This window comes from Salmo salar, chromosome ssa01 (assembly GCF_905237065.1).
Source record: "Salmo salar chromosome ssa01, Ssal_v3.1, whole genome shotgun sequence".
Taxonomy (NCBI): Eukaryota; Metazoa; Chordata; class Actinopteri; order Salmoniformes; family Salmonidae; genus Salmo; species Salmo salar.
Genome location: NC_059442.1, coordinates 60396230 through 60423834, shown reverse-complemented (window position 1 = coordinate 60423834; position 27605 = coordinate 60396230). Strand labels below are relative to the sequence as shown.

Here is a 27605-nt window from a genome sequence, read left to right as displayed (position 1 = left end):
TATTTCACCTGTGGCTTCATTCATTGACCTGGGAAATGTCTTAAATGGCACAATACAGCAGCATTCCTACACTACACCAAGTTCTCTTTCTACTAATGAACTGGGGGTTGGCCAAGTCAATGGCTAATGAGTAGTGATAAATATAACCTGACCGGGGGGAAAAAAAACAGTAGCGGCCACAGTTTTTCCTGATCAGGTCACGGGGTCAGGATAAACTCTGGGCCCTAGTAATGAGCAGTGAGAGTGGCGTGCTCTATCTGAACTCTATCTGTTAAAGCTGGTGAGTAAGGCTCCGTTAGGAACGTTTAGGGTCATTAAAGCTCCTGTAATCCCCACACATCCTGCCTGCCTGTCCGGCTGCTCTAATCCAGTCATCTGGGATGAGCAGAGAAATGCAGCAGTTCCACCAGGACCCCACACCACTGAGGTGGACACAGCATCTGACCTGGGAATAACACTCAACTATATAAATGCGCAACTCATTTTTTTGAAGCCCAAAGGGTGAGTGTGTGGCTGTGGCACAGGCCAACCAATGTGTGACCAGGACGACTTTATGGAGGTTTGTAGGAGGTTTAGAGAGTTCACTGTTGTCTTAGTGCTGAGATGGTATAGGTGAAGGCCACTGCTCACCTATCTGCAGAGGGTCTTTAACAGCCCTCATCCTGTACAGCTGCTCCCCTCGCTGGAACTCATCTGGGCTGCCGTTGGCCAGACATGAGTACAGCCTGCAGAGGGAGATCCACAGAGAAAGGGGGATGAGATCAGAGAAAAATAAAGACACATTAACTTTTCCAAATACTATGTCCCCTCTGAAGTTGTGCCAGCCATTTGTATAAATTGTATTTGTGAGTGGTCCTGCGTATTTGGCATTTGTGACTCTTGGAACTTTTAATGGTCTAACTAATACCGCCTGGTGATGTCAACAGGCAAGCAAAAACCCCAACTATGCAAAAATCATGCTGATTAAAAGGTCCTGTGTAAATTCTCAACCAGTAACTACCAGGAAATAACACTGATCTCATTTTACACTTTTACAGTGCAGGTTTCAGCTGTTGTACAATATGATACAAAACACAGTAAAACAGAATTTTGACTGCACTGGGCCTTAAACAACATTCCCACAAAAGATCTCTAAATTTCAGAGCGTGTGCGCACGTGACCAGCCTTACCGGATGTCCTCCTCGTTCTCAGGGAAGCTCCAGTAGGCGATGCGTAGCTGCAGCTGCTCAGGGACAGGAGGGTAGACCTTCTCCACCACCTCAAACGGGATGTGGAACGCCACCTGCTTGGCTGAAAGCTCCACCAGAGGGATGACCTGACCATCTAACAAACAGACAGAGAGCAAGAGAGAAAACATTTTTCTGCCATCAACCATATATGGAGGAAAGAAAGCAGTCTAAATAGACTGATGGCTGTGGTTCAGCTGGTCTGAAGCCATGGTAAACCTATCAAAACATTGCCTTGGTGCAAGCCTCCACACTTTCAACTCATGGCCCTGGCCTGGACATCATCATGACTAGGGCCCAGAGTTTTTCTTGACCATGTGAACTGTCCAGGAAAGTTGGGAGGAAAAACCTGGGCTCCCATGTCACAAGTCAGTTCACGTGGTCAGGAAAACCTGCTGGGCCTGTTTAGGACTTCAAGCTCCCTTGGTCTCTCAGAGCACAGGACAGCTGCCAAACCTGCAGCCCCTTCAGGAGCCTGTCCTGTCAGCCCAGGAAGGGTTTGGGTTTCCTGAGGGGTTCTGAACGCGCACAACCCCTTCTCCAAACAGCACTCTTCAAAAGCTACAGTGACCCTGAAAAGAAAACTGACACTAAAAACATCCTAGACAGTTTCCTACCCAGAAACAGCACTATCTTCAGCTGGCTTGGACTGTAGTGTTGACCACTAGGAAACCATAAGGTCAGCCACATTCCATAAAAATTGCAAATATAAATCTTCATCTGTAATAATTATTACCATTGCAGCCTTGCAATCTAATTCATCAGGGAGACTTATGCTAACGAAGAAGCATGAGGGAATGGCACTGCAATCCATCTAGTATATGCTACAGTACCTGTAGACTTCCAGTCATTACGCTAACGTTAGTTAGCATTGGCTCGCACTAGTTAACCTGTTATGGCTAGGGGGCAGTATTTTCACGGCTGGATAAAAAACATACCCGATTTAATCTGGTTACCACTCCTACCCAGTAACTAGAATATGCATATACTTATTACATATGGATAGAAAACACCCCAAAGTTTCTAAAACTGTTTGAATGGTGTCTGTGAGTATAACAGAACTCATTTGGCAGGCAAAAACCTGACAAGGTTTCAGGCAGGAAGTGGCCTGTCTGACAAGGTGTCGTTCTTCTTGTCTCTGTTTATTGAAGAGTGAGGATCTTAGCTGTCCCGTGACACTTCCTACGGCTGCCATAGGGTCTCAGAAGGCGGTAAAAAGCTGAATCGTGGCTTTGCAGGCTCTGGCTGAAAAAAAAGTAGCGCGTTTGGGTAGTGGCTGGTTACAGTACTGTGAGACTCAGGCTCGTGCCCGCGTCGACCGAAAGCTTTGTTTACTTTCCTCAGTTTAGCTAAAAGGAGATTCCCGGTCGGAATATTATCGCTTTTTACGAGAAAAATGGCATAAAAATGGATTTTAAACAGCGGTTGACATGCTTCGAAGTACGGTAATGGAATATTTAGATTTTTTGTCACGAATTGCGCCATGCGCGCGACCCTGATTTACCATTTCAGATAGTGTCTGGGACGCACGAACAAAACGCCGCAATTCGGATATAACGATGGATTATTTTGGACCAAACCAACATTTGTTATTGAAGTAGCAGTCCTGGGAGTGCATTCTGACGAAGACAACAAAAGGTAATGAAACTTTTATAATAGTAAAGCTGATATTGGTGAGTGCTAAACTTGCCGGGTGTCTAAATAGCTAGCCCGTGATGCCTGGGCTATGTACTTAGAATATTGCATAATGTGCTTTCACCAAAAAGCTATTTTAAAATCGGACATATCGAGTGCATAGAGGAGGTCTGTATCTATAATTCTTAAAATAATTGTTATGCTTTTTGTGAACGTTTATCGTGAGTAATTTAGTAAATTGTTAGTAAATTCCCCGGAAGTATGCTAGTTCTGAACGTCACATGCTAATGTAAAAAGCTGGTTTTTGATATAAATATGAACTTGATTGAACAAAACATGCATGTATTGTATAACATAATGTCCTAGGGTTGTCATCTGATGAAGATCATCAAAGGTTAGTGTTGCATTTAGCTGTCTTCTGGGTTTTTGTGACATTATATGCTAGCTTGAAAAATGGGTGTCTGATTATTTCTGGCTTGGTACTCTGCTGACATAATCTAATGTTTTGCTTTCGTTGTAAAGCCTTTTTGAAATCGGACAGTGTGGTTAGATAAAGGAGAGTCTTATCTTTAAAATGCTGTGAAATAGTCATATGTTTGAAAAATGGAAGTTTTTGTATTTTAGAGGAGTTTGTATTTCGCGCCACGCCCATCATTGGATATTGGAGCAGGTGTTCCGCTAGCGGAACGTCTAGATGTTAACCTGTTGGGTCTAGGGGGCAGCATTTGCACGTCTGGATAAAAAAAATGTACCCGATTTAATCTGGTTACTAATCCTACCCAGTAACTAGAATATGCATATACTTATTATATATGGATAGAAAACACTCTAAAGTTTCCAAAACTGTTTGAATGGTGTCTGTGAGTATAACAGAACTCATTTGGCAGGCAAAACCCTGAGACATTTTCTGACAGGAAGTGGATACCTGATGTGTTGTATTGAGTTTAAACCTCTCCCATTGAAAAACACAGGGGTTTAGGAATATTTTGGCACTTCCTATTGCTTCCACTAGATGTCACCAGCCTTTACAAAGTGTTTTGAGTCTTCTGGAGGGAGATCTGACCGAACAAGAGCCATGGAACGGTGATGTCCCATTAGACACCTGGCGCGCTACTTCATGTTGGGTACCCTCGTTCCAATACGTTATAAAAGGCTATGCATTCGTCCACCTTGAATATTATTCATGTTCTGGTTAAAAAGGCCCTAATGATTTATGCTATACAACGTTTGACATGTTTGAACGAACGGAAATATATTTTTTCCCCTCGTTCATGACGAGAAGTCCGCTGGCTTACATCATGTGCTAACGAGACGGAGATTTTTGGACATAAATGATGAGCTTTTTTGAACAAAACTACATTCGTTATGGACCTGTGATACCTGGAAGTGACATCTGATGAAGAGAATCAAAGGTAATGGATTATTTACATAGTATTTTCGATTTTAGATCTCCCCAACATGACGTCTAGTCTGTATCGCAACGCGTATTTTTCTGGGCACAGTGCTCAGATTATTGCAAAGTGTGATTTCCCAGTAAGGTTATTTTTAAATCTGGCAAGTTGATTGCGTTCAAAAGATGTAAATCTATAATTCTTTAAATGACAATATAATATTTTACCAATGTTTTCTAATTTTAATTATTTAATTTCTGACGCTGACTTGACTGCCGGTTATTGGAGGGAAACGATTTCCTCAACATCAATGCCATAGTAAAACGCTGTTTTTGTATATAAATATGAACTTGATAGAACTAAAAATGCATGCATTGTCTAACATAATGTCCTAGGAGTGTCATCTGATGGAGATTGTAAAAGGTTAGTGTATCATTTTAGCTGGTTTTATGGTTTTGGTGACCCTGTCTTTGACTTGACAAAACATTACACACAACTCTTGTAAATGTACTGTCCTAACATACTCTAAATTTATGCTTTCGCCGTAAAACCTTTTTGAAATCGTAAAACGTGGTTAGATTAAGGAGATGTTTATCTTTCAAATGGTGTAACATAGTTGTATTTTTGAAAAATTTGAATTTTGACATTTATTTGGATTCAAATTTGCCGCTCTTGAAATGCACCTGCTGTTGATGGAGTGCACCACAGGTGGCACGCTAGCGTCCCACCTAGCCCCAAGAGGCTAACTACCTCTAACTTTCTTCATACTGTAGGCAGTCATAAAAAAATACTTAATTGCCAGATTCTCGCAGTATACCTTTAAATAAACCTACCACTTGTGGGTCATTCTCATGAAACCATTAAAATAACATGTCAGTAACGATTTTAAATATAAACATGTAATTTAGTAATATAACAAAATATCATAAGATAGTGTTCTCTACCTTGCACAAAGAGTAATTTCAACATAGGAATTCATTATTTTTGTTTTTTATTGCATTTTCTGCTGAAATTCTCATTACCGCAACGTGTCCAGCTATGTCTGAATTTATGTTATGTTGTAATTTATACACAGTAAAATAAAAATATTATGAAAAAAATAAAATGGATCTTCAAGATGTTTTCAAATGACAGAAAAATTATTAACTGAATATTCATGTATAATAATGAAAAAAATATAGGAAAAATGAAGTGTCCATGACTGATGTTCTCATCCTCCCCAACATTTTTAAAAGACTGTTTACACACACAAAATTTTTTATAAAGTTTGATTTTGAATGAAGCAACATCTGCCAGTACCTTCAAGATGGCTACCGGCAGATCTTTATATTTCTCCAGTTAAAAGTTAAACATTCTCTTACTGCGTACACGACAGTATTGATTATCATTACCGACACAGGTAGTTCTACACATTTAGAAAAACGTTAGATTTAAAATGTTCTATGAAAATATACTTCATTAATGTCTAATTATGTACATTGAGTTAAAATTTGCTTAGTCATCATGGCTTCTCTATTGTTAGCAAAACATGCTAAGGTTCCTCATTTTCGCAACACCATTCTCACTTACCGCTGCAATTTAAGGCCAGTTGCGGTAGAGAGAACTTCTGTTTCGGTAATGAGAATTTAATCATACAGACTATATTTTTAAATGTAATAAACTATTAATTTAAATATTATTTCCTAACTGTTGATATTTTGCTTTATGTCCTGTTTAATTGCTGACAAAATTCAGAGAAAAAGTTTACACCAACCCAGAACTGCTGGAAGAGTACAGAAGGAAGGACAGAGAGAGGTTAGGGGTTGGAGAGGTTACAACAAGCGTAATTAGCATGCATATATATAAAAATAGGAGGCCTATTCCCTCATATAGTGTCTATAGGAAGTCAATACCCTACAGTGTTAGGAAGTCTACACATGCGCACACACACACACAAAATCAGTAAGCCATTTAGTTTATACTATAGGATGTCCACGCACAGTCTGTAAGTGTAAGGCATTCAGTCCCTACTATAGGGATGTGTACACACACAATCTGTAAGCCATTCAGTCCCTACTGTAGGATGCACACATGATGTAAGCCATTCAGTCCCTTCTATAGGATACACACACGGTCAGTAAGCCATTCAGTCTCTACTATAGGATGACGTGCCCATAACAGTAAGATTTTTCCCATGTTTTGAGACATGCTCATTTCATGTCATAATTCCTTTCCATTTACAGATATCAAAAATGAAAACAAATTTGTAAAATCAAGAAAACTCAAGATCTGACAAAGAAGCACCATGAAAAGAAGAAAAAACAGTGGTGGGAAAATTCTAAAAGGTATTACAGAAGAAAGAAACACCTAAACGCTGTTTTGGACATAACACCATCAAGCCAGGAAGATGACACACTTCAACATTTTCAAGAAGCAAAATGAAGAAGTTATTCAAAATCTTCAAGAAGACACAGCCTCCCCAACAGAACAGCCATTCTCACCTCAGCAGGTAAATGTCCCTGCCATCAACTCAACTCATAAAAGAAGAGAGACATCTCTACAGACACCAGGACCAATGAAGACATCTACCCCAAAGGAATCACCCAAAAAGAGGAACAGAAGAAAACACTATCAAAATTGAGGTCAAAGTTACGCTACACAGAAGAGAAGCTGCTGGAGAGGACCAAAGAGATGGTCAACCTAAAGAAAAGACTGAAAAGACTTGAGATGATGGCCAAGAGGAAGTAGGTAATTGTCAACATGGAAGGCAGAAAGGTCCAGAAGAAAACTACAAAAGGGAGGTCATCAGAGAACATTAGCCAATAACAGCCAGAGAAGACTAATACGCAAACTTGTTAGCCGCTTCCTTCATGTCCACTGTAATAAATGGGAAATCCAGAGATATTCGGAAAAAGGGCCAGATATTCCGTAAGAGAGCCTTAACAGACGCTATGGCAAATCTTCATAGAAGATTTCTGTCTGAGAATCCAAGGCACAACCTTTCCAAGGCTCAATTCTTTAAATTTAAGCCATTTTGGATTGGCCAGCAAAGAGTCAGAGAAACATGTGCTTGCAAAGTGCATGAAATCTTCGAGCCTAAAGTTAAAGCAGCTGCACCAGCTTGGGGGTCATAAACATCATCCCCAAGGGACACTTTACAGGCCAGTGTGTGTAGTGACGATGACATGTGCTGTTCAAATGTTTTTGTATGTGTTCGCTGTTTTTAGCCTGTTTGTTATGTACTTTTGAAGCATTGCAAAATGAAATTGATTGAACTTCAATCCATGATTGTGCCAATATTATCTAATTTGTCTTCTACATTAAATGTTATGTTTTTAACCATACCTCAGTCTTAGTATACTTATTATCATTACCGAAATCATCAACCTCATTTCCAAAACATATGTATCATTACCGCAACAGGTGTTCATTTTATGTTCATTTAATGAAAGGAAAAATAGTAGTTTGATTTTCAATGCAGGCTTGCCACATTCAGGCTTGCCACAATTTTGAAAATATGTCAGGTTTCAATGAAATATCAAAAATATTAGGTTGTAGATTGTGGAAGGTGTTGCGGTAATGAGAGAAAGTCAAAATCAAATAAAACTATTTCAGTGTTAAGTAACTGTGCATGACTGTAATAATCCATTTTTTAAAATGTGAAAATGTATTAGCTTTCCTAATGGTCTTGATGTTTTCAGACCATTCAGGTAATGAGATTTTTAAGGACATGTTTTGGAAAATATGTTCAAAAAGGTTAACTTGTTAGTAAATGAATGCTCAAACACTTCAGACTTTGTTATTAATGCTTAAAAAGGACATTTGTTGATGCAAGTCTTAAAGATTTCATGTTTGAGTCATCCTTGTATTTCAGGCGCCGGAATCACAGACGTGCAAACACAGGTAGTTTATTCACAGAATAATAATAGTGTAGGACTAGTCCAAGAATCTAAGTTTGATGACTTGACAAATGATTTTCTGAAAAATATTTGAAAGGAGGACATTTGTGAGGTTAGGTGTGCACTGTACACAATAACAAAAAAGGTTTTGGCAGGATATGACTCCATTTTCAGGATGACTCAGAACAGGCTGCATTGTCTCTCAAATTCATGTTGACCCAATCATCAGAAAATAAAATAAACTGACAACCAAGCTAGGCCCAGCACACAACCACTACACACCCAAAACAAAGCCCTGGCCCTCAGTGGACACTATCCTCATCCCTGTCCTAACATAGAAGGTTTTAGGGGCTAAGCCCGAGGCAGTTATGAATTCTATGGCATTAGATACTAGGCTTGAGATTTTCAAACAGAGAGAACCAAGGTGGCTTACATCTCTATAAACTAGTGCTGAGTGATTAGTGCCGTTTCGGTTCTATTTTTATTTATTTTTTTATTTGGTTTTGTTACAAAAAACATTATCAAATTATGACATTAAAATGATTTGAGCTTCCCTCAGCCATCACCTACCTTTTTCCTGACACTGACAGTGCGTTGAATGAATATTAGCAATTAATAAGAGCCCCATGATGGTAGTGAATGCACATTACTGCTTATCACTATCCATAATTTATTCACATTACTTACTTTAATAAAATATTTAAGTTGAGTATATTACTTTGTTTTTATTTCATTACTTATTTTTAATTCCTTAAAAACATCTCTGCTCTGGCAGTAGCAGCCAGCCAGCCATCATCCTATTTAGCTTGGCTAGTAGTTTTACTAGTTCTTTAATTTGATAAGTTCTTCCAAGTAGATAATAAGCAGTCTTGCAAGACTGCCTTATCTAACATCAACTATCAAATCGGGTAGAGCAGGGGTGTCAAACGTCCGGCCCGCGGGCCGGATCAGGCCCGCAAAGGGGTTTAATCCGGCCCGCGAGATGATTTTGTAAAGTATAAAAATGAGCTGCAATTTTTCAATAAAAGAAACTGCTGTTCCAATTGCGTCCACTGGATGGCGCAATAGCTATTGTGTTAAGCAACCAAACTGTTTATACCGGAGCAGAGCAAGTAGGTCAAGCAAGTGGAGCCAGTCCGGATGAGCTACTTTGTTTTGCCCGCGATATTTATTACGGCTTCTACTTTTAACATTATGTGCTTTGGCACCCTCATTGCCCCAATATGTCTCTGTCAAAAAAGAGAAAAGTGGACGCAGAGTGCAGAGTGTTCCAAGAAAAATGGTCATCCTCCTATTTATTCACGGAATTGAATGGGAAAGCTGTATGTTTGGTGTGTTCACAGCATGTTGCAGTGCTGAAAGAGTATAACCTTCGTCGCCACTATGTGAGTCTTCATGCCGACAAATGACAACTTTCAAGGACAGTGGAGAAGAGAGAAGGTGAATGAACTGTTGGCGGGTCTGAAGAAACAGCAGTCTGTGTTTACTCACAGCCGAGACATCAGTGACGCTGCAGTGAAAGCTAGCTACCTCATTGCTAATGAAATCGCAGTGGCTTCAAAACCATTTAGTGAGGGTGAATTTGTAAAAACATGCATAATGAAGGCAGCGGAGACTGTGTGCCCTGAAAAGCGCCAGGCTTTTGCAAATATCAGCCTGACAAGAAACACAGTTGCAGACAGGATTTCCGAACTCTCAGTGGATTTGGACAGCCAGTTGAAGCAAAAAGTAAAGTCATTTATTGGGTTTTCAGTTGCAATTGATGAAAGCACGGACATTACAGATGTTGCACAACTGGCCATTTTCATCCGCGGAGTTGATGACACATTGACCGTCACCCAGGAGTTTGTGGAGTTGGTGCCGATGACAGATACAACGACAGCAGCTGATATTTTCAACGCACTCGTCGGCGCGCTGGACAGGGTCGGAGTGGACTGGTCCCGCCCTGTCAGCCTGGCTACAGATGGTGCGCCCTCAATGATCGGGAAAAAAAGCAGGCGTTGTGACAAAGTTCAGAGAGAAAGTGCAATCTGCAAATGAAGGACGTGATTTTTGGACTTTTCACTGTATTTTGCACCAGGAGGCTTTGTGTTGCAAGTCATTAAAGATGGATAACGTCATGAAGGTGGTCATCCAAACTGTTAATTTAATCCGATCCAGAAGCCTGAATCACCGTCAGTTTGACAGCCTTCTCAGAGAGAAAGACCACATCTATGGCCTGCCATACCACACTGAGGTAAGATGGTTAAGCCGAGGTGCTGTGCTTAGGCGTTTCTTTGATTTACGAGAAGAAATTGAACAGTTCATGGAAGAAAAGGGCAAACCAGTGTTAGAATTTCATTCCGCAGAATGGATGCAGGACCTTGCATTTATGGTGGATGTTACAGATCACCTGAATAACTTGAACAAACAGCTGCAAGGGCGCAACAAAGTCGTCACGCAGTATTATGACAGCATACGTTCTTTCAAGTTGAAGCTGTCATTGTGGGAGACGCAACTCGCCGGTGGTGATGCAGCTCACTTCCCCTGTCTGAAAAATGTGTGCGCGACCCAACATGTGGCAGACATGAAGCGGTTCAAAGATAAAATAACGGGACTGTTACGGGAGTTTGAGCAACGCTTTCAGATTTTTGGTGAACTGGAGAAAGACTTCAACGTTTTTTGCTCGCCATTCACCGTGAATCCCTCTGATCTGCCCGTCAGCATCCAACTTGAAATAATAGACTTGCAGTGTGACTCGGATATGAAGGGCAAATTTGCCGCAGCTGGCTTGGACACATTTTATCAGAATCTCTTGCCAGGTTACCCCAACTTGACAGCCCTCGCTGCAAAACTGTTGTGCATGTTTGGAACCACATATCTTTGTGAGCAAGTTCTCTCTGTAAAGAGCATAAATAAAACAAAGCTGCGCTCAAGGCTCACGCACAAGCACTTGAATCACATCCTTAAGTTGGCTGCCACTCAGGATGTGACGCCTGATATTGATGCGCTGGTGAAAGCTAAAAGATGCCAGGTATCAGGAGTCAAATAAACTATGCAACCCCACTTAAAGTGCTGCATGAGACACCCTGATATAGTTCTGTGAACTGTGATATACTTCTGTGAATCACTGAGGCATTGTGTGTTTGTGTTCTCTTTTTCTTTAGAATTTTCAAATAAACTTGAGGTGTTTTATGATTAATAGTGATGTTGTGCTTGTACTATTGTGGACACACTGTCCTCAGGCTCCAGCTTTATGTTTTATGTTGATCGTATTAAAACAAAGAAAACAATCTGAAGTTGTTGTTTTTAAGTTATATATACCATGATTTTACCGGTCCGGCCCACTTGGGAATAGATTTTCCTCCATGTGGCCCCTGAGCTAAAATGAGTTTGACACCCCTGGGGTAGAGCTACCTCACAAACTGTCACTGTGTCATAGAGCTCGCCAGCTCGTAGTACCAAATTAGTTAGCATTTTATAACTTTGGTTTGTTAGGCATTCTTATGGGAGAAATTAATGGGGTTTTGGGACATACACCGAAAATAAGGTCTGAGGTTAACGCAGGCTTAGGAGATCTTAGAAATGTTCTTCTATGAGATAATATCAGTTCGTTAAGATGGATGACCATTATGTGCTCAAAATAAGTCAGCCAGTTGATAAGCCGCTGTCAGAAATGGTACTACATTAGCCGCAACATTTTTCACGTCACACCAACCACGCAAACTAGTCCGCCAAAAAGCTAGTTAGCGTTCTGCTTATCAGCTTGAAAAAAAACGCAAGGATGGTATATTGGTTTGCTCCAGGCTGCAACCATCTCTCTTCAGCAGGAAGATGCTAGTTTTTACGGTTCCCAGACGATGTTGATAAGGTCTGTCTGATAAGGTAAACCAAGCCTGTTAGCTAGACAAAGCATGCGATTTATTTTTTTACATGCTAGCACATCGTTAGCGTTTTACTTGTTTTGATTACATAAATGCTTCAAAATCCACAAAAAGTGTTATGTGATCAGATTATCTCATAGAATAAAACATTTAAGATCTCCTAAGCCTGTTTACCACAGACCTTATTTTCAGCATTTATCCAAAAAGCCTAAACATAAAAAAATTAAAAATATATTTCCTCATAGGCTTTCGCCAACGAGCCATGGCAGAGGTAGCCTCTGTTAGTACATATACAAAAAGACAGCATTACTATTGCTCTCTATTCCTCTCTCATGTGGTCTGTGTATATGCACTTCGGTCTGTGGTCAGAAATAGGCGCAATGGATTATGGTCATTGTAGTTAAGTTCAGTGCAGAAACATGGTAATTAAGTTCAAAATTTGCCTAATGAAAACTACAACTTCCAAGCAGCCCAGCATCCCACATAGTGCTTAGCCTAATTTATCTCGTGAATTATTTGATTTTTCTCTGGAGAACCAGCGCGTTGAGCTCACAAAAAAAAAATGGAATTAAAGTAATTGAACAGACATCGGTCAATTTTGTTGTTTAATAACTTTGGGAAAAGAACAACATTTTGGTTAAATCGCTCAGCATTACTATAAACACCTGCTCCCCTGTAAGCTACAAATAGGAAGGAGAGCGAGGGAGAAAGGGGAAAGAGAAAAATAGGGGGAGCGCAGTAACAGCAGCGATGGTGCAGTAACAGGGTCTCGCAGAGTCCTTGTTGCCATCCAGTCACTGCCAGTTGCATGGTGACTAACTCCTTACTGACCAATCAGGAGAGAGCAAGGGGGGTGCCACGCTCAAACAGCTGTTCCATTGTAGAGTGGTGAAGGATTGCTGCTCACACACATGCCCAGTAGGTTGTGTGCTTACTGGCTCTCTCCAGTCTGTGGTTAGGAAGAAATAGATCAACAGAGCCAACAGATGCATAGGGCCTAACCAAAACCCTAACCTTACCCTACATTTTGAGCAATTGAGATAAAGGTTAAATAAATATATTTCTCTAACTCGGCAAGTCAGTTAAGAACAAATTCTTATTTACAATGACAGCCTACCTCGGCCAAACCCTAACGATGCTGGGCCAATTGTGTGCCGACCTATGGGACTCCCAATCACGGCCGGTTATGATACAGCCTGGACTCGAACCAGGGTCAGTAGATATAAGCTAGCTTTCAAGGTGTAACCTTCAGTAAAATCTCTTACTGATCTGACTTTTTGGGGGATCTGACAGTGACTTTAGATGAGGATTTTGAGGTTTGGCAACTCTTTCATGCAAGATCAGCAGAAATACGCAGATTGATAAAATTGGGGGTTGTATTACTAAACCACAATCCCCAGCTCTGAACTGAATGACCTGCACAAGACAAAGCCCTCTATACAGCCCACAGCTGACTCCACTCCACCCTTCCCCTACCACTCCTTAAACGTAAACAAACAGGCCTGACCGCGCACACACACCCTCCCCCAAACTCCCCTAGCTGAGGCTTCTAATAAATATATCTCCCCCACCAGTTCCTTAGTTGCTTGTACAACCCACACGGGTCGGCGCTCTGTTTACCCCTCCCCAGCTGCCGTCCAATAAGCCAGCTCAGAGAACTCTGCTGAGACTCCAGGACCCCCACTCACACACGGACGCCAGTGTACAACTCCACCCACCCACAGCCAGGCCGGCCAACATAACAAATCATTGACAGATTAAGTCACTCCAACAGCACGATCCTCAATGAAACCAAAGTTTAAAATAAATAAATATATATATATATACATACACACATACACACACACATATATACATATATGAGAGAGAGAACAAAAATAAACGCAACATGCAATAATTTCAACGATTTTACTGAGTTACAGTTCATATAAAGAAATCAGTCAATTAGAAATAAATAAATTAGGCCCTAATCTATGGATTTTACATGACTGGGCAGGGGGCGCAGCCATGGGTGGGCCTGGGAGGGCATAGGCCCACCCACTGGGGAGCCAGGCCCAGCCAATCAAAATTTGTTTTTCCCCACAAAGGAGCTTTATTACAGACCAAAATACTCCTTAGTTTCATCAGCTGTCTGAGTGACTGGTCTCAGATGATCCCACAGGTGAAGAAGCTGGATGTGGAGGTCCTTGGGCTGGCATGGATACACGTGGTCTGTGGTTGTGAGGCCGGTTGGATGTACTGACAAATTCTTTAAAATGACGTTGGATGTGGCTTATGGTAGAGAAATTAACATTAAATTCTCTGGCAACAGCTCTGGGGGACATTCTTGCAGTCAACATGCTAATTGCATGCTCCCTCAAAACTTGCCATTGTGTTGTGACAAAACTGCACATTTTAAAGGGTCCATTTATTGTCCCCAGAACAAGGTGCACCTGTGTAATGATTATGCTGTTTAATCAGCTTCTTGATATGCCACACCTGTCAGGTGGATGGATTATCTTGGCAAAGGAGAAATGCTCACTAACAGTGTTGTAATCAAATTTGTGCACAACATTTGAGAGAAATACGCTTTTTTGTGCGTATAGGAAACTTCTGGGATCTTTTATTTCAGCTCATGAAACATGGGACAAACACTTTACATGGTGTGTTTATTTTTGTTCAGTTTTTATGCATGTCACATACACCAGATGTGTGCAGTGAAATGTGTGGTTTTACAGGATCAGCAGTAGTACAGCACCCCTGGAGCAAATTAGGGTTAAGTGCCTTGCTCAAGGGCACAGTGACAGATTTTTCACATACTTTACTCTGGGATTCGAACCAGCAACCTTTCTGTTACTGACCCAACACTTAACCGGTAGGCTGCCTAGCCTATACAACATTATCTACTTTAGTAGAGAAAGTAAGTAATACATTTTGGAGAACAATGTTGTAGACCTGAGGTTAGGAGGGTGTAGAAAGAAATGACATGATGCAAGTATTATGGAAACTACCCTGCAAATAAACGAATGGGTTATCAGCAATGACATCACAGCCAATAGGCCTAAATTAAATGAGGAATCAGTGACATGGGCAGCCAGCACTTGCACTCCCATTGGCAAAGTGTCCCATACTGATGAGTTCAGGGCCCTTTGAGGACTCTCCAAAGAATAAGAAGCAGAGCAACATGGGCTGTTGTTGTGCAGTCAACAAATGGGCTTCATTCTGAGAGAACAGGCTTGCTATGCCTCAATTCTGGGAAAATGGTATCCTAGGAAGGCCACACTATGTAAAATGCACACAGCCTAAATGATCAATGGTCAAATGATGAGGACAGGACAACCAACTGGAAATTAGGACCAAATTAATTATTTTTTATCTAGGCTACACTGATCAAAGCAGTTTACAAATGTAGGCCTACACCATTATTCAAATTTACAATAAAAGGCTACTACTTCTTCATTGGCCGAGCAGCACTTACAGTGATACAGCCTCTGCAGAAGTCAGTACATTCATAGTTCTTGCGCCTCGCGGAGCAGCGCAGAGCTGTTGTCAAGGAAGTGAGTTTGTATTTATATAGGACCTCCAGCCCTCACCTACCGTCAACCAATCATGTCAATGTGGAGCTATACAGAGCCCTCAGCATTATTACAGAGAGTCGCACGGTGATGCGGTACAGAGCTAAATTTGGCCTCTGCGTGCTGCCAGAGGCTCCGTAATTGCGTCACACCATCCATACAGTGCCTCCGACCACATTTTCGGATCAAGCATAAATTGTCTCTTAGTGAAGATAATGTGCAATATTACATTTTATAAATTACTTTGGAGATTGATATGTATAGTCACATTGACATATCTTTGAACTTTCTATTCTGAAAGCAGGCTAATGCATTTGTGTAATGTTTGTTTGAAATGTTCACAAGAAAACACTGACATCCAAAACAAACAACAAATTCAGATTCAAGACAGGCTTTCAGATGGTTTGGATCCATCATCACAGGCACTTTAAGTAATGAGAGAAGTGAGAACCCATGCTGGCCACCACACAATGTTATTTGGCAACAGGCATCAAGTGGTTTTAAGTGGTCAAAGGTCAATATGAGGACACAAAGTGTAACAAGAGGATGTGAGTACGAGTAATAGAATGTGTGTGTTTACCTTTAATCTTAACTGTAGGAGAATTTGGTCCACCCGACTGTTTTCTCCATCCCCTCCAGTTCTGACACAGACTCTCAGCTTCTGATATGAAGGAGCAGAGCGAGTCCTCCTCGAACCGGTCAGAATCTTCGAAGGAGAACCTTTCTCCGTCTTCCCACTCGGCGAACATTAGTTCCATTACATCCACTGTAGGCTATATAACTCAGGATTCAAGTGGACTGTACAATAGCCAAGGCCTTCCGTCAAAGGATAAAAAAAATAAAAGGGTGAGAATGGCCCACCACTGACAGGCAGCAGAAGGAAAGAACACTTCCACAAGTCTCCAGTAAAAGTTGGGGGAAGGGTGAGCGCAACACAACCAAAACACTGCTGAGAGCTCACTGTAGTCTTGCTGGCAAGCTACACAATAAAACAATAATATCCATTCTCAACAGTAGGGGAAAAAAATACTTTGTCACAAATTGTACCAAATTAGTATTCAGTATATCTGGAAAAGGGAGGCACAACTAGGGCACACAAGGACTTTGTTTCTCATCTTTCTTACCAAGGCCTTGCCATTTAGGGTGATAACTTATCTGAGACACCGTATATCCATGTCGTCTGAGAAAGTTGATCCCAGTCCGGTAACAATTTAGTTTCTGTCCCCTACCACCACACAGTTTCGAGTTGGACTGTTTCTGCTTGACTGTCTAGTTGAGTGGACAGTACTTCGAGGGAGACGACCCCCACTCACTTACAAGTCACCCATAGACACATATTGATAGGGTTCTTATCTAACTAATTTTAATGAAACACTTTCTACATTGGCTACGATTAACCCAACTCGTCCAAATAAATATTTACGTCAACTATTGTACTTCACTTTAAAATTAAATCTACCTAAACGTAACTTGTTTTCCTCCATTTCCAACCTCCTCGATGAATCAGCTGTGCTACACACTGCCCGTCTTGAGACAACCGGACATAATGTTCCAAAAGCTTGCAAGCAATACAACCTAGCAGGCCTATTTAATTTCCCCTGTGGGTAAAACGTGAATAAAATAACAAGTGAAATCCAGATAGAATGAGAGACGGTAGGTTTCTTTGACAGACACTCACTACTCAAGCTTGAGGAGCTGATAGCTTGCTAATAGCTCTAGCATTAGCCAACTAGCTAAACTATCTGCTAATGCTAACTAGCCAGCTAACTACAGTAGTAAGCGAACACTGGCCAACAAGAGTAGGTTGCTAAATCAGCTAGCTAACATCTCAAAAATACAAGAGTCTCGATTGTCATTATTCACAATTGTGGTAGGTAGGAGTTCTAATTTGTGGGAAACATTGTAAAAATTAGCTAATATCCTTTCAAACACTGTCTCTGGCAGGATACCCTTGGTCCTAATCCATGTCTCAAAGCCCAAGCTAGCTAGCTAGCTAGCTAGCTAGCTACAGCAGCACCCGCTCCAACAAGGGCTTTGGTGTTTGTTTACCTTGACACCTTTAAAGACCTACACATCCGTCAAACTTGACTGACTACATACTATTTTCGAGCAACGGTCTTCGGTAATGGTGCACGGTTAGTTTTATATTTGTTGGATTGCAAATCGCCTCTATTAGCTAATAGACTTGACTCGAATCTATTTGCCTTTGTATTTATATATATTTTTAAAGCTTCTTCGCTCGAGCCCCACTGGTTCCCGATGACTCCGAGTCCGGATACTGCAAAAAAAAGAAGAAAAAAAAGACCCTTCTTCCCTACTGACACCGGTAGTCCTACCGTTCCCACGTTGTGTCTTTGAGCCTTCTAACGACACCGGGGTCCCTCCAAATTGTCTCAACAGTCCCCCACTCTTCCACTCTCCCTGGTCGGGAAGATGGCTCTCCTGCTCTCGTTGGCTTCAGCAGAGCTTGGCTGTTGCCTCTATCAGCTGATTTTAACTTCAGCCTCGTTTTCGCTAGCGTCAAACTCTCATCTGGCTGTACAAATCTTGGCACAGGCGCCACCAAAATTGACCCTTTTCACAACCCTATCCTAACTACCACTCAGATTTCAGAGTGGTCAATAATTGCCCTTTAGACAAAACTAAATGATGGTTGTCTGCATTCATGGCCTAATTGGTTTTGACAACTTTATATGCTGAAAGTATGAATGCAAAAAGTATGTTATGTTTCAGCCTTCTGTTATTTTGCTAATGCCTATGCAGGCGGTTGTTACATGCAAACCATAGATGAGCCATGTGTTCACTTGCCATATATATTTTGCTTGTATATTTTGTATATTTCGTATTTAATATAGATGCATTCTATTGTAATAGGTACTGATATATAGATTTGCTGATGTATTTTCTTGCCCAATATGCATTCAGGGCTCGAACCACCCAGTTTATAACTTATACCGCCTGGTGATGGCACCTGGCAAGTTAAAACTCCACCCATGCAAAACCTGCTGATAAGAAGGTCCCATCTTGTATTTTCAACCAGCAACTATCAGGAAATCACACTTTTACAGTGCTAGTGTCATCAGCTGTCTTACCGCCAAAAGGACAAGATGCACGGACAACCGGTAAAGTGCGTTAAAATATAATTCTATTCAACATTCTGGCTTGTAGAGGTCGTAAGAGGGAACGTTCCTGATTCAAATGTTTTTTTTCTGCCCGACGTAGTATTTAATAAAATTCAAATTTGTGTTTCCAGGCAATAGTCCAGTGCTTGTCTTGTTATGTTTGATGTGTCTTTACTGAGTGTGTGTCCAATCCATCTCTATTTCTTTCTACTGATTACATTGCTGATAGCCTCCTGTATCATTTTTGTCCTCAAGTTGGATATTTTGTTTGGCCACCATATCCTCAGAATGTAACGCAGGGAGTTGTTGGTGAAGACAGGAAGTTTATTGATTAGGAATTGTGTGAATATTGGTGTTTAAGGAGAGCTGTGATGAGAGCCATATGGGGCGGAGTGTCATGAAGGCATGTCGAGCTTTGCTGATGCATAGCTCTACATCCTTATGAGAATCTTTACTCCTTAGATAACAATTTTAGTGACTCTAAGGATCTCCTTGATTCTATGGAGAATGTTAATTCGGTTAGTGAAGAATTCAATCGTTGAATTCTTGTTGTCAAGATTTATCCATTATGGACATCCAGTATGGGGTTGCTCAGTTAAAAAATAACAAATCTCCAGGTTGTGATGGATTAACCTCTTAATTTTACAAAACCTCTGAAGAAATAGCTCAATTTCTACTTGAAACCTTTAAGGAGGCTTTAAAGAAGGGAGAACTACCTGCCTCTCTGAAGCAAGGGGTTATTACTCTTATACCTAAACCACACAAGGATCTCTTAAATATTGATAATTGGCGTCCAATCACACTCCTAAATAACGACTACAAAATTATAGCCTTAATCTTTGCAAAAAAGTTAAAGTCTTGCTTGAATGATCTGATTGACGAATGTCAATCAGGGTTTATGAAAGGGCGCCATATATCTAATAATCTGAGGCTGGTGTTAGACTTGGTTGAGTATTGTGATCTATTGGATGACTTCCCTGTTATCCTATTTTTGGATTTTCAGAAAGCATTTGATACAGTAAGTCACAATTGTATCTTTGATTGTCTTAAGCATTTGAAATTTGGTAGTTTTTTTGTTGATGCTATTAGAACTCTGTATAATGGTGGCAATAGCTGTATCAAACTCTGTCATGGAACATCCTCACAAGGTTTAACATTTACAAAGGAATACAACAACGTTGTCCAATTTCACCTTTTTTATTTTTGTTAGTATCTCAAATTCTATGCTCATTAGTTAATAAAAGTCCATTTGAAGGCATTACATTCCAGGTCAGAGAGATCAAGATATCCCAACTGGCAGATGACACCTCACTTTTTTTGAAAAATGTGTCACAAGCTAGATTAGCATTGGATATCGTGAAGCAGTTCTCCAAAATCTCAGGTTTGGCATTAAATCTTTCCAAATGTGAGATGTTTGTTTTGAAAGGAGCTGTCAATCCAGCAGATTGTAACATCTCTGAAAAAGATACTGTAACCTACCTTGGTGTAAAGATCATCAAAAATCTTAAGGCTGTGAATGATCTTAATTTGAACCCTGTAACTGAATCTGTCAACAAAGAAATAATCCTCATGGTTAGGGAGGGATTTAAGTCTTCAAGGAAGGGTGCTTTTATCCAAAGCTGAGGGGCTATCTCGTGCATCCTATCTTTTTTTATCTATTGACATTCCCAAATCCACTTGCTGTAGATAGGCTTGATAGGCTTTTGTACAACTTCATATGGAAAAACAAGCCACATAAGATAAAAAGAGATGTTATCACCAACAGGGTTTGTGATGGCGGTCTAAATGTCTTAGACTTCACTCTCTTCAATCAGATATCAAAGGTCAACTGGATTAAAAGGTACATAAAAAATCCTCATAGTTTCTGGAATATTATACCTCATTTTGTTTTTCAGAAGTTCGGAGGGCTTAATTTCTTACTACAATGTCCATATATTGTGGGTAAACTTCCTGTGAAACTGGCAGCTTTTCACAAGCAGGCTTTAATGTGCTGGGCTTTGTTGTATAAACACAACTTTTCACCTCATAAATGTTTTATATGGAACAATGGGTCGATATTACATAAAAACAAGATGTTATTTAACCATAAATGGTTCTCGAAAAACATTGTCCTTGTCAGCCAATTAGTTCATATTAGTGGGAATCTATTTACACGGAGAGAATTTATGGAAAGATATAACTTTGAGGGTTCAAGCAAGGAATATGACACTGTTATTAAAACTATACCTAGTGGGATAAAAACTTTACTTCAGAATAATGCATATTTTGGAATATCTCCAATTGTAAGCGATATCAAGGTGAATGGCATTGGTCTACTAGATACGAAATTCAACAATCATTTATTAAAACCTGTTAGGGATAGGGGGCAGTATTTTCACGTTTGGATGAAAAGCGTGCCCAGAGTAAACTGCCTGCTACTTGGGCTCAGAGTCAAATATTAGCATTTTATTAGTAGATTTGGATAGAAAACACTCTGAAGTTTCTAAAACTGTTTGAATGATGTCTGATGCTTGTAGTCTTTTCAAGTCATTGCCTATCTAACACACAGTGACTTAGGGTTCATTTTGCACTTCCTAAGGCTTCCACTAGATGTCAACAGTCTTTAGAACCTAGTTTCAGGCTTTTGCGGTGAACACAGAGCGAACAAGAAGGCCGGGAAGTTGATGACTCAGAAAATGACATGAGTTTTGTGGCGCGCATTGACGTGATGAGGTAGCTGTGTTCCATAACGTTTTTCAAGACATTGGAATTGTCCAGTTGGAATATTATTGAAGTTTTATGTTAAAAAGGCCCTAAAGATTGATGCTATACAACGTTTGACATGTTTGAACGAACGTAAATATAACTTTTTTTGACTTTTCGTCGTGAAATTTGGGCGCGCTTCCTACATTTGGAGTAGCTTACTGAACGCGCAAACAACAAGGAGGTATTTGGACATAAATTATGGACTTTATCGAACAAAACAACATTTATTGTGGACCTGGGATTCCTGGAAGTGCCTTCTGATGAAGATCATCAAAGGTAAGTGAATATTTATAATGATATTTATGATTTTAGATGACTCCAAAATGGCGGGTATCTGTATTGCCTGTTGTATTTTTCTGAGCGCCGTACTCAGATTATTGCAACTTGTGCTTTCCCCGTGAAGCTTTTTTGAAATCTGTCACAGCAGTTGCATTCAGGAGATGTTCATCTATAATTCTTTGAATAACAGTTTAATATTTTATCAACGTTTATGATGAGTATTTTCATAAATTGTTGTGCTGATTCACCAGCAGTTTTGGAGGAAAAATATTTTCTGAACATCACGCGCCAATGTAAAAGGGGGTTTTTGGATATAAATATGAACTTTATTGAACAAAACATACATGTATTGTGTAACATTGAGTCCTAGGAGTGTCATCTGATGAAGATCGTCAAAGGTTAGTGCCTAATTCTAGCTGTATTTATGGTTTTTGTGACCCCTCTCCTGCTTGGAAAATGGTTGTGTGGTTTTTCTTGTGTTGGCACTGTCCTAACATAATCTAACTTTATGCTTTCGCCGAAAAGCCTTTTTGAAATCGGACAATGTGGTTGGATTAAGGAGAGGTTTATCTTTAAAATGGTGTAAAATAGTTGTATGTTTGAGAACTTTGAATTATGACATTTTGTTGTTTTGAATTTGGTGCTCTGATTTTTCACTGGCTGTTGAATAGTGTGAACCGTGGGTGGGACGGTAGCGTCCCACGCAGCCCTGAGAAGTTAAGTCTATTTTCCTATGACCATAAGGGTACAATAAATTTTCTTTGGGGAGTTTTTCAGGCTAGTGATTTTAATTTGATTATGTTAATTGCAATTTTGTTTTATCTTGTGACCAGTAGTAGTGTATTTATACATTACTCTCATGGAGAGTTATGTGTTAAAAATGGGGCGAAGGTGGGTTTATAAAGAATTGTTATAAGGTTATTTTGAAACTCCCACTATTTTGGCTTAAGGAATGTTTAGTGACCTAGCTAAGTTTTATTTTCCCTTAGGTAGTTAGCTGTTGTTGTATGCAGATTATATTTTTGTGAGAAATTTAACACAACAAGGCTGTGAAATTGATATAATACTATTATTATATTTTGTTGTTGAATAAAATTATAAAGTTAGCAAGAATAAGTTTTAATTATGGTAGACTTATGTTAAGTATTTAGGACATATTTTAAGCCAACAGGACAGGGAAATGGCTAGAGATAGAAAAACAGTGATTTTATAAGCGTTAAAATTAATTATGAAAATAAATATGATGCAGTTCTTAGGGATGGCAAATTACTGTAGATAATGGATCCCTCACTATGCAACATATATTAAATTATTGATGGGACTGATTTAAGATTAACCCATGTTATTGTTAGATAAAATACAGTGGACTCCCGAAGGAGAGATTTCATTAGTACAGATAAAACATATGCTATGTTTAGCATTCGTTTTAGTTTTATTTAATTATTAGAAGATTTTTATTCAACCTGTTGTGGTATGGGGGCAGTATTTTCACGGCCGGATAAAAAACGTACCCGATTTAATCTGGTTACTACTTCTGCCCAGAAACTAGAATATGTATATAATTAGTAGATTTGGATAGAAAACACTCTAAAGTTTCTAAAACTGTTTGAATGGTGTCTGTGAGTATAACAGAACTCATATGGCAGGCCAAAACCTGAGAAGATTCCATGCAGGAAGTGCCCTGTCTGAGAATTTGATGTCCTTCTGTTGCATCTCTATCGACATTACAGCATCTGTGCTGTAACGTGACACTTTCTAAGGCTTCCATTGGCTCTCTAAAGCCGCCAGAAAGTGGAATGGGGTGTCTGCTGTCTCTGGGCAAAGTACAGCAGCAGAGATTGTAAGTGGTCAGCCTGGGGACAGTTAGACCGGAGATGCGCGTTCACAAGACTTCTCCATTTTTTTCTTTCAGTCTTTGAATGAATACAACGTTGCCCGGTTGGAATATTATCGCTATTTTATGAGAAAAGTAGCATAAAAATTGATTTTAAACAGCGTTTGACATGCTTCTAAGTATGGTAATGGAATATTTTGACATTTTTTGTCACGAAATGCGCTCGCGCGTTACCCTTCAGATAGTGACCTGAACGCACGAACAAAACGGAGGTATTTGGACATAAATATGGATTATTTGGAACAAAAACAACATTTCTTGTGGAAGTAGCAGTCCTGGGAGTGCATTCTGATGAAGATCAGCAAAGGTAATACAATATTTCTAATACTAATTCTGAGTTTAGTTTGCGCCGAACTTGGCGGGTGTCAATAGCTCGCCGTGATGGCGAGCTATGTACTCAGAATATTGAAAAATGTGCTTTCGCCAAAAAGCTATTTTAAAATCTGACACAGCGATTGCATAAAGGAGTTCTGTGTCTTTAATTCTTAAAATAATTGTTATGTATTTTGTCAACGTTTATGATGAGTATTTTTGTAAATTCACCGGCAGTTTTTGGTGGGAATACATGTTCTGAACATCACACGCCAATGTAAAAAGCTGTTTTTGGATATAAATATGAACTTGATTGAACAAAACATACATGTATTGTATAACATAATGTCCTAGGAGTATCATCTGATGGAGATCATCAAAGGTTAGTGCTTCATTTAGCTGTGTTTTGGGTTTTATTGACATATATGCTTGCTTGGAAAATGGCTGTGTGATTATTTTGGTCTATGTACTCTCCTAACATAATCTAATGTTTTGCTTTCGCTGTAAAGCCTTTTTGAAATCAGACAATGTGGTTAGATTAACGAGAGTCTTATCTTTAAAATTGTGTAAAATAGTTCATTGTTTGAGAAAATTGAATTGTGGTATTTTAGTTGTTTTTGTATTTCGCGCCATGCGATTCCATTGGCTGTTGGCTAGGGTCCCACTGGCGGAACAGCGTTCCTGTCCACAACAGGATATGTCAGGTGGAGGCCTGTTTAGGTTTTCCTCGAAGTGTACTTTCCAGCATTCCAGTTGTTGGGATTGTTTGGTAAGAAGGTTTCCACGTTTGTCTCTGATGGAGTGGCTTCGGCTCCTGTTCTTCCCATGCCAGCTTTCTGGTGATCTTATACAACTCCTTGGAATTGTGTTGCTTGGCTGCCACCTCTGCCTCACTAGCAAGTTGTTCAGTGTGTGCTTTCTTGTCCCTCTTGCATCTCTTTCTAACCACCTTGTTTCTGTGTTGGTATTCCTGTCGCATACTTTTTCTTGGCGTCATCCATTCCCTGTTAAGTTTGGTCTCCCTCCTTGCCTCAATTTTTTTTCCAGGTGTCATCTGTGATTGTCTTTTCTCCTAACTTCCCTGTGGCCTAGGACTTCTTCACAAGGCTTCACAAATCTTGACCACTTCATCAATGATTTCTCCCTCTGCCAATGCTTGAAATCTGTTTAATAGAGATATTCCCCAATTCCTGGCATATCTAGTTATTTAGTAGTTTTCTCATCTCAAATCGCCTCTGCACCCTACTGCCCACCTTGCTCTTTACTGCCAACTTCATCTGGAATTCTCCTACCAGGAGGTGATGGTCTGAGTCGATGTCAGACCCTCTTTTGACTCATGACATCCAGAAGAACTCTCCTCCATTTCCTGGTTATTGTTATGTGATCAATCTGGTTTTCTGTTCGGTGGTCTGGGGATATCCATGTGGCTTTGTGGGTGGGGTTGTTGTGGGAAAATACTTCCTCCAATTGCCAGCTCATTGAGGGCACAGAAGTCTGTGAACAGAAGAACATTCTCATTCATCTGTCCTAGACCGTCTCTCCCAATTGTGCCCCTCCAGTTGTCATTGTCCTTTCTGATCTTGGTCAAATACTTATTTCCCTCATTTAAATGCAAATCATTTTATAACATTTTTGACATGCGTTTTTCTGGATTTTTTTGTTGTTATTCTGTGTCTCACTGTTCAAATAAACCTACCATTAAAATTATAGACTGATCATTTCTTTTTCAGTGGGCAAACATACAAAATCAGCAGGGGATCAAATACTTTTTTCCCTCACTGTATGTCCACCAATACAATTTGGATGTCTCTTTTGGGTACTTTTTGAATAACTGCCTGAGCTGTTGATAGAAGGCGTCTTTCTTTTCGAAGTCAGCTGAGCTGGTTGGAGCATAGCACTGTATGAATGTAGTATTGCACCCTTTAGATGTAAATCTAGCTGTGATGATTCTTGCAAACACTGGCTTTCAGTCAATCAGGCTCTTTGCTGCATTTTTTTCACAGAAGTCGTCCAACTCCATGTTTTTGTGGGTCTTCTTCATTTGTGCTTCCAGAGCAAAGGAAGGTTTCACCCTGGTGGTTTCTATTTCACCAAACATGTTCCACCTGCTTTCACAGACTCCAACAATGCTCAGGTTGTATCTTCTCATCTCTCTGGCTAGTTGTGACAGCTTACCTGTCTGGTGTAATGTTCTGACATTCTAGCATCCAATTCTCACTCTTTAACTTGAGCTGTAGTAGACTTTTCCTCCTCTGGGCTTTCAGTTGAGTTTGGCCCAGGGGATTCAGACACCCTTCTATGGTAGTCTGTTCGGCTCAGGTTTTGGAGATGTTGAGTTTACATAGTTTTGGTTTCTGTAATCATGCTTTGTCTGACCCCTCACCCTAGACCTGTTTGGTTAGACCTACTGAGAGTTACCTCCCACCGACATATCTCTAAAGGGTCGTTGAGGTACACATGCCCCCTCACAGTGGCACAGTGTAAAGACAACAGTTCTCCCTGTGAGAATGACCTTAATTACCTTAATACCAGTAGACAGCATTTTAGCTGTTAGGCTTTTAAAATATCTATATGAATCATTGAACTAATTAAGTGTGCAACACTATGCACAATATGGTTTGGATGAGAAGCTCCTGTATAGTTTTAATTGCTATCCTTATTTTGTTTGTCTATATACTACGGTATGCTAATAGCTGCACTCACACATGAAGCAGGAATGTGGCTTTGGCTAAACCACATCCAAGACTAGTGTAAACAGAAAACTTGAAAATCTGATGTTGAGGAGAGAGACTTCATTGGGAGTATGGAGGTGGATGGCAAAACACAAGCAGTTTTGCAAGCGGCGTGGTTTGTGGTGCTCGCTCCCATGAACGGCGCCACTGGCTCGGCAATCATGGCGCCGAAAGATGAAATGAAGTCCTGAGTGGCCACCGTGCATGATTAACCAATGAGCGGAGTTCATCTTATCAACCAATCAATGACAACATTCAAGCTGGCAAAAACCGGGACCACTGGTCTCTACACACGGTTGGCAGATTTTCTTGTGGTTCAGTTGCCATTTACCGCGGCCCATCTGTAGGCACCTTAATAGAGTTGTGATAAGGACCATGGCCTCTATTTGATCAATTGGCCACTGCACAGTTGATGTCTCTTAAGCAATTCCGAAAAAAATATAGACGGTTTGATGTCAGTTTGTTTCCATTTCATTCTGTCAATGTAGCCTATCAGTGTTTTCCCTCCTTTTAGCATCTGCCATGGTATTCACAAGCTGCCTAATGCAAAACAAAGAGCTAATCCAAGACCTCAGAACTTGCCAGCAGTCTATATATACACATAAGAATGAGAGAATCGTTTCAAAAGTAGCTGTTCTAACATTCACAGAGTGAGCCTAGAAGGAGTTTAGGAAACCCAGCCTGGATTCCCTTTCTGTCGTCTGTCTTTGTTCCTCAAAAATGTTCGATTCGGGACAGTGACACATTTTAGGCACAAAGCAAGAAACTTCAGATCGCTCAATGGGCCTGCTCCTTGCCAGGTTTGCCTCATGGGATGAGAACCACAGTGCCAGCTTAGTTTAGGAGAGTTTACTTCTGTCAACATCAATGATTACTCTTGTGCAGGTAGTATTGCAATTGTGCACCAAATGTGAACGTGTAGCAATTTAGCGCCACCGATCTTGGGCAGAATCCCATTCAGCTATTATTACAGT

The 27605-nt window shown here is 40.2% G+C and overlaps 1 protein-coding gene across 12 annotated transcripts in view; it reads right to left on the bottom strand.

Moving 5' to 3' along the window:
- The window catches only part of LOC106606791 (zinc finger SWIM domain-containing protein 8), a 47670-nt gene extending 29648 nt beyond the window's left edge, over nucleotides 1–18022 (bottom strand). For 8 of the 12 annotated variants that reach the window (XM_014203150.2, XM_014203178.2, XM_014203168.2 and 5 more), the window contains exons 1-3: nucleotides 16128–18021; nucleotides 1170–1323; nucleotides 631–725 (exon numbers count right to left, since the gene is read on the bottom strand). In XM_014203150.2, the coding sequence (XP_014058625.1) occupies nucleotides 631–725; nucleotides 1170–1323; nucleotides 16128–16305 (427 nt within the window). In that variant the 5' untranslated portion in view covers nucleotides 16306–18021. Of the gene's footprint in view, nucleotides 1–630; nucleotides 726–1169; nucleotides 1324–16127 lie in introns of all 12 variants that reach the window. The other 4 variants (XM_014203191.2, XM_014203202.2, XM_045720746.1 and 1 more) reach the window with 2 other exon arrangements.
- Between the last annotated feature and the right edge of the window lie 9583 nt (nucleotides 18023–27605).